The sequence below is a fragment of the Salminus brasiliensis genome, chromosome 19, assembly GCF_030463535.1.
Source record: "Salminus brasiliensis chromosome 19, fSalBra1.hap2, whole genome shotgun sequence".
Classification (NCBI taxonomy): Eukaryota; Metazoa; Chordata; class Actinopteri; order Characiformes; family Bryconidae; genus Salminus; species Salminus brasiliensis.
Genome location: NC_132896.1, coordinates 380,411 through 388,458, shown reverse-complemented (window position 1 = coordinate 388,458; position 8,048 = coordinate 380,411). Strand labels below are relative to the sequence as shown.

General features: G+C 47.7%; 1 protein-coding gene across 3 annotated transcripts in view; it reads left to right on the top strand.

The window, feature by feature from the left end:
* tmem231 (transmembrane protein 231) overlaps window positions 1-3,226 on the top strand; it is a 6,746-nt gene extending 3,520 nt beyond the window's left edge. For all 3 annotated transcript variants that reach the window (XM_072662897.1, XM_072662896.1, XM_072662895.1), the window contains 4 exons: window positions 145-288; window positions 2,174-2,255; window positions 2,547-2,652; window positions 2,913-3,226. In XM_072662897.1, coding sequence (XP_072518998.1) covers window positions 145-288; window positions 2,174-2,255; window positions 2,547-2,652; window positions 2,913-3,075 — 495 coding nt within the window. In that variant the 3' untranslated portion in view covers window positions 3,076-3,226. The remainder of the gene's footprint in view (window positions 1-144; window positions 289-2,173; window positions 2,256-2,546; window positions 2,653-2,912) is intronic.
* The last annotated feature ends 4,822 nt before the right edge of the window (window positions 3,227-8,048 follow it).

The window sequence follows — 8,048 nt, the reverse complement described above, 5'->3', positions numbered from 1 at the left end:
GATTAGTAGCTCTACAGTTACAGCTCTAGCAGCTGTTGTGCCGTGGCTGTGTGTGATGTTTCTCTCATAGCAGTTTCATTATTTTTCCTCGCTTGTTAAAACTAGTGGAGGCGTTTGGTTGAATCCGTGTCTCCCTGTCTGTAGCGGATGCCCACTGTAGTGATGCAGTCTCTGGCCTTCATTCAGCACTCCTCCTCCGTCCCCGGATCACAGCTGTTCATCAGCGGAGACCTGAGGCTCCACCAGCAGATCCCACTACCACACAGAGGGCTACACACTGCCTACAATGTGAGTGTGTGTGTGTGTGTGTTTACACAAATGGAGAGTATTATTCCTCTGTAGGTGTGTGTGTGTGTGTACCTGCTGTGTTTCCTCTGTAGGTGTGTGTGTGTGTACCTGCTGTGTTTCCTAAGATAAGATAAGATAAGATAAGATAAGATAGTCCTTTATTAGTCCCGCAGTGGGGAAATTCACAGTGTAGCAGCAGAAAGGGATAGCAGGACACTCAGTTACAAAAATTTGGATAAATAATTTACACTATATACACAATATAAATAAGAATTAAAAAAGCAATAAACAATATTATCTACAGCAAAAGACTCTTAATTGCACATGGGGGTGGGATATTGCACATAGTATTCCTCTGTAGGTGTGTGTGTGTGTGTGTGTGTGTGTGTGTGTGTGTGTACCTGCTGTGTTTCCTCTGTAGGTGTGTGTGTGTGTGTACCTGCTGTGTTTCCTCTGTAGGTGTGTGTGTGTGTGTGTGTGTGTTTACCTGCTGTGTTTCCTCTGTAGGTGTGTGTGTGTGTGTACCTGCTGTGTTTCCTCTGTAGGTGTGTGTGTGTGTGTACCTGCTGTGTTTCCTCTGTAGGTGTGTGTGTGTGTGTACCTGCTGTGTTTCCTCTGTAGGTGTGTGTGTGTGTGTTTACCTGCTGTGTTTCTTCTGTAGGTGTGTGTGTGTGTGTGTGTGTGTTTACCTGCTGTGTTTCCTCTGTAGGTGTGTGTGTGTGTTTACCTGCTGTGTTTCCTCTGTAGGTGTGTGTGTGTGTGTTTACCTGCTGTGTTTCTTCTGTAGGTGTGTGTGTGTGTGTGTTTACCTGCTGTGTTTCTTCTGTAGGTGTGTGTGTGTGTGTTTACCTGCTGTGTTTCTTCTGTAGGTGTGTGTGTGTGTGTGTGTGTGTGTTTACCTGCTGTGTTTCCTCTGTAGGTGTGTGTGTGTGTGTTTACCTGCTGTGTTTCTTCTGTAGGTGTGTGTGTGTGTGTGTGTGTGTTTACCTGCTGTGTTTCCTCTGTAGGTGTGTGTGTGTGTGTTTACCTGCTGTGTTTCCTCTGTAGGTGTGTGTGTGTGTGTGTGTGTGTGTGTTTACCTGCTGTGTTTCTTCTGTAGGTGTGTGTGTGTGTGTGTGTGTGTGTGTGTGTGTGTGTGTGTACCTGCTGTGTTTCCTCTGTAGGTGTGTGTGTGTGTGTGTGTGTACCTGCTGTGTTTCTTCTGTAGGTGTGTGTGTGTGTTTTTACCTGCTGTGTTTCTTCTGTAGGTGTGTGTGTGTGTGTGTGTGTGTGTGTACCTGCTGTGTTTCTTCTGTAGGTGTGTGTGTGTGTTTTTACCTGCTGTGTTTCTTCTGTAGGTGTGTGTGTGTGTGTGTGTGTGTGTGTGTGTGTGTACCTGCTGTGTTTCTTCTGTAGGTGTGTGTGTGTGTTTTTACCTGCTGTGTTTCTTCTGTAGGTGTGTGTGTGTGTGTGTGTGTGTGTACCTGCTGTGTTTCTTCTGTAGGTGTGTGTGTGTGTTTTTACCTGCTGTGTTTCTTCTGTAGGTGTGTGTGTGTGTGTGTGTGTGTGTGTGTGTGTGTGTGTGTGTGTGTGTGTGTGTGTGTGTGTGTGTGTACCTGCTGTGTTTCTTCTGTAGGTGTGTGTGTGTGTTTTTACCTGCTGTGTTTCTTCTGTAGGTGTGTGTGTGTACCTGCTGTGTTTCTTCTGTAGGTGTGTGTGTGTGTTTTTACCTGCTGTGTTTCTTCTGTAGGTGTGTGTGTGTGTGTGTGTGTGTGTGTGTGTGTGTGTGTACCTGCTGTGTTTCCTCTGTAGGTGTGTGTGTGTGTGTGTGTGTGTGTGTGTGTACCTGCTGTGTTTCTTCTGTAGGTGTGTGTGTGTGTTTTTACCTGCTGTGTTTCTTCTGTAGGTGTCGGTGGTCGACACAGGGAGTCCATTCGCTAATGCCTACGACCTGGCCAACATCATCAGGTCCTATCAAGCAAGAAACTGTATGTGTGTGTGTGTGTGTGTGTGTGTGTGTGTGTGTTTGAAAGTAGTTTGGAAATCAAATAAACACGTTTTCACTCTTTATTGTAAACGTAGTCGAGCAGTGAAGGCATGTTTGGTGCTGCAAGAAGAAATGGAAGCGTAATCCCAGCAGTTCTCACTGGAGCAGTGATTGTCTCTCTCTCTGTCTCTGTCTCTGTCTCTGTCTCTGTCTCTCTGTCTCTCTCTCTCTCTCTCTCTCTCTGTCTCTCTCTCTTTCTGTCTCTCTCTGTCTCTCTCTCTCTCTCTCTTAGTGACGACGTATCTCTCCTGTCCAGCTCCGGTGTGGATCGTCGGTCGAGCTGTAAACGCTCCGTTCCAGATAAATGCAGAAATCCGTTACCCACTGGAAACCATCAGATATCCTTTACCCTGTGTGGGAGGTGTTTGGGTGGGTGGTGTTTGATTGGAGGGGTGTGTAACTAGTTAGTGAGGTAGTGGAGGAGTCTGGGCAGAGTGAGGAAGTGAACATGCCCTGCAGATTACTGCACCGCTACTGCATCTCTGATTGTGAATTTCCCCACTGCGGGACTAATAAAGGACTATCTTATCTTATTACCCTACATTACAGAAGGGTGTGTGTGTGTAAGAGTGTAAGTTGGTCTCCTTGACTGCAGCACCTATCGGCCCGGGTTCTGGGAGGTGATCAAGTTTGCCTGGATCCAGTACGTCAGCGTTCTGCTCGTGTTCCTGTGGCTCTTTAACCGCATCCAGACTTTCGTCTTTCAGAACCAGGTTCTGCCCACCGTGCCCGTCCCCCTGCTGAAAACACACACATCCTGACCCAAATACCACAGCGTTGGTGTGTGTGTGTGTGTGAGCTGCAGTTCAGTGTTCTGCTGATGTTGATGATGTAGTTTTCTACTGGTTTTAATAATGAACATGTTTGTATGATCGTTTTCAGTGGAAATAAAGATCTTTGTAATCAGTCGGATTCAGGATTTCTGGGATTGGCTTCATGAAGGACTGGGTTCATAAACGTGAGCTGAGCATCAGCACAACAGTGTGTGTAACGGCTCTCCCCGGCGCTCAGCCACAGGCTCGTGTTTACGGTTCTCTGTGAGTCACAGTGTGTCCTACACTGCATCCACAGCTCTGCACCACCTGTGCTGCTGCAATGCAGCCCCACTGGGTTAAAAGAGGCACTTTGGGTGACTATTAATTACTAGTGGGGTGTGTTAGCCATGTTAGCCTCCTAGTGCTAAACTGATGAGGCAGATCCTAATCCCACCACTCAGACCAGTTTAGGAGCAGCTCGGAGAGCCTTCTCAGCCTCACTGTAGCAGTGTAAACACCCCCACCTCTCCACAACTGAAACTCCCAACTCAGTATAACCAGCACCCCTCCCAGGACAACCAAATCTCCTCCCAGTAAAACCAAAACCCCTCCCATTATAACCAACACCCCTCCCAGGACAACCGAAACTGTCCCCACTACAACTAAAATCCCTCCCAGTACAACTGGAACCCCTCCCAATATAACCAGAACTCCTCCCAGTATAATCTAAACACCAGTTATAATTACTGGGTAACAAGTGAATTTGCATATCCCACACAGTGACTGGATTTCAGTCTGACTAACCGGAGACCAGAGGTTTCTCTACCCAGGGTAAATACATGCGGCTCTAGTGGTTCACAGCAGAATTCAGTGATGCGTGGTCTTTTCTGAATGCGGGCTGTTACTGTAAATATTTACTGTAAGATGACAGCCACTGTTCAGGCTGTGTAGCAGTGCCGCTCGCACCGGGTCACTCGACTTACACTGTGTAGTGAACCGGTTGTCTGTCCGGCACTTAAAGCTGAAACGGTTCCTTAAATGTGGTCAGCGGTTCCCTTCCTTGCCCTCCAGATCCAGCAGAATTGGGCTGGGTCGGCACCACCGGTGTCTCTCTTGTGATTTTAGCCAGTCTGTTCTCCTGCCCATCAGCCGCTAGAGCAGATCCAGGCAGCAGATTTGAGCTTGGTGACGGAGGTGATTCCTCAAAACAGTAAGAGTGCGATGCTGGAGTTACAGTGATGAGAGGAAGTGCACTCAGGTGAGCGCACCTGAGCTGAGCTGAAGGAGTTCAGGTATGCAGGAATTCCTGCTGCCGGCAGTTCGGCTCCTCTTTATGTTTCTGAACGTCTAAAACAGCTCAATGAGGACACGGCCTCCTCTGCGCCGAGCTGTGGTCTGCGTCCCGCGGTGATCTGATCCATACTGACCCGGCGGGACTGTGGGACGGCGCTGTGTGAAGACGCTTTAATGTATTTAACCCCTTAAAGGGTCCATATCATTAAGACTGAGGATTTAAGCATTTCATTCTGTGAAAACCTCGACTCCCCGCCTTCAACCCACCCATTCATCATACAGCAGTTTAGCCCCACCCATTCAGCCTATAGCAGTTTAACCCCACCCATTCATCATACAGCAGTTTAGCTCCACCCATTCAGCCTACAGCAGTTTAACCCCACCCATTCATCATACAGCAGTTTAGCTCCACCCATTCAGTCTACAGCAGTTTAACCCCACCCATTCATCATACAGCAGTTTAGCTCCACCCATTCATGCTGTGGTTGTCATGAGTGTAATCCACCCAGCCAATCAGAACAGAGCTTATTTACATATATCAGTAAAACACTGTGTAGTTCTAGGGGGTACAGAGAGGCTGGAGAATGACTGTAACACTCAGTTTACATGAATGCTGCAGATCCAGTAAAGTGTTCATTGTGGCTCGATTATGTGTGTGTGTGTGTGTGAGTGTGTGTTTCAGTGAAGACAGCGGGCTTCAGCACGGTAATGCCACGTGCTCGTCCTCCTGCGGTCACAATGTAAGGAATTTTCCACTCAGGGGGGCAAAACAACACCCCCAACCAGGAACCACTGCAGCGTACAGTCAGGGCTTCAACACGGCCTCACTCCGTCACCCAACTGCAGAGCTGAACCTGACTGCTGCACTGACCCGGCACTGTACTGACCCGGCACTGTACTGACCCGGCACTGTACTGACTCAGCACTGTACTGACTCTGGTTTGTCTGTGTGTCTGTGTGTGTGTGCGTGTGCGTGTGTGTGTGTGTGTGTCGTGTTAACCCTTTGAAGGTGTGTATCACAACAGTGTGAATGTTGGGTAATGACAGTAAACACACCGTTATGAAAGACTATATGGAAACAGCATGACTGTGATGTCAGAACTATGATCATATATACATACAGACTGGAGTGAACCGACTGGACCGGCTGGACCTGCTGGACCTGTCAGTGTTGACCCGCTCAGTGGCTCGTTCAGCATCCCTAAGACTAAAATACAGTAAAGAGCTTCATTACACTTCCAGCTGAACACCAGGACTACACACAATTACACACAACTACACACAACTATACACCACTACACAATACTACACACAACTACACAACACTACACACAACTATACACCACTACACAATACTACACACAACTACACAACACTACACACAACTAGACAACACTACACAATACTACACACAACTACACAACACTACACACAACTAGACAACATTACACAATACTACACAACTCAATGCTACACAACACTACACACAACTACACAACTACACTATTAGGCAGCATGGAGCCAATAGGGTCATGATGTTGATCTGCTCCAGAGAGTCCTATTCTATTGGCAGTACTTCTTCTCTACAGGGACTAGACAAGCTGTGTGTGCATTTGCACATCTGTGTCAGCAATGGGTGCAGCTTACATTAGATTCAAGGGGTGTCCACAAACATTTAGACATATTGTGTACTTATTGTGTGTGTGTGTGTGTGTGTGCGTGTGTGTGTGCGTGTGTGCATGCGTGCGTGCAGTGTTGATTAGCTCAGTGCTGATGTCCTGCTGTGTTAGCTGAGGGGTAAGGTGGCTGCAGGGTGGTCTCTGGGGATGCATTACCTTCACTTTCTGCTGGCGGATGTTTTGTGCGGAGGCTGTGATTAGGTATGTGTGTGTGTGTGTGTGTGTGTGTGTGTGTTGTTTTCATCAGGGCGTGAGGACAGTTTCCAGCGTGTGACCGCAGGACTACTGACTCTGATTCTGCTCTGTTAGCTCGGACACTGCCGAAGCTGCAGGTTCACTAAGCACTGCTGATTACACACTTCTGCCTCCCTCACCGCTCCTCATCCATCCACACCCAGGCACTCCGCAGACACACAGCTCATACCCCACACCGTCTACACCTTTCTTCCCCCTGAACTCTACTTACACCATCCCAAGCGTTACACACACGCTTACTGCCCCTTTAACGCTGATCATCTAACCACCTCTGTTCTGATGGCTGTTTCAGGCCTCATTCAAAAAGCAGCCTTATAACCTCAGACTGAGCCTGAATGGGTGGGGCTAAATAGTTGTAGGCTGAATGGTTGGAGCAATATCCTCAACCAGCCGCTTCCTGATTTAGCTCTGTCGGGTTCCTTGGACGGCTCGTGTGTACGGCTCTCACAGTGCACGGCGGTTCTATAGGGCTGAGATCGGGGTCTGATTTTGGTTTTCGTGAGCCGTTCTGTTGTGAACTTGCTCCGTTGTTTTGGGTCATTGTCCTGTTGCGTCACCCAACTTCTACAGAGTTGCAGCTGAGCTACAGACACTCTGACGTTATCCTGTCAAATGTTTTGATACACCTGGGAATTCATCTTCCCTCAGTGATTGTAAGCTGGACAGGCCCTGATGCAGCAGAGCGGGCCCAAATCATGATGGTCCCTCCACTAGACCTTCGGTCGGACGGTTCGGATGATGTTTCCATGGTGATGTGCAGTGCCTTTTTTTATGCCAGAGGTGGCGCTGCGTGTTTTTTCCTAATAGTTCAATCTTGGTTTCATCTGTCCACAAAACATTGAGTCAGAGCAGGAGCTTCCTCTGTGGTGTCCTGCCATCGACTCCCTGCTATTTGAGGGTTTTACAGACTGTAGACTCATGAGCACAGATGTTAGCCTGGACCAATGATTCCTTCAGATCTTTGGCCGTCACTCAGGGTTGTTTCTTCACCTCATTGGTGAGTCTCTGTTGTGCTTTTGGGTCATTTTGACTGAGTGCCCACTTCTTGGCAGAGTAGCCACAGTCCTAATGCCATGCCTGCTCCTGTTCTGTGTAACCAGGTGTTCTCAAGCACATGGTTCTGTGTCTTATCAGTTCAAGCCCCTCCTGTTAGGATTAGTGTTCCCACCTGGGTCTCCTCTGTAGCCACGCCCCATTGTTAATCCCAGGTGTTCCTTGTTGTCTCTCCCCCTTTGTTTCAGCCTTCCCTGGTCTGGTCTTGTGCATGTTCATGTGGATGTATGTTCATGTGGATGTGTGTTCATGTGGTTGTGTGTTCATGTGGATGTGTGTTCATGTGGCTGTATGTTCATGTGGTTGTATGTGGTTGTGTGTTCATGTGGTTGTATGTTCATGTGAATGTGTGTTCATGTGAATGTATTTTCATGTGGATGTGTGTTCATGTGTGTTCATGTGGCTGTATGTTCATGTGGCTGTATGTTCATGTGAATGTGTGTTCATGTGAATGTATTTTCATGTGGATGTGTGTTCATGTATGTTCATGTGGCTGTATGTTCATGTGGTTGTATGTGGTTGTGTGTTCATGTGGATGTATGTTCATGTGGCTGTATGTTCATGTGAATGTATTTTCATGTGGTTGTGTGTTCATGTGGTTGTGTGTTCATGTGGATGTATGTGGTTGTGTGTTCATGTGAATGTATTTTCATGTGGTTGTGTGTTCATGTGGTTGTGTGTTCATGTGGATGTATGTGG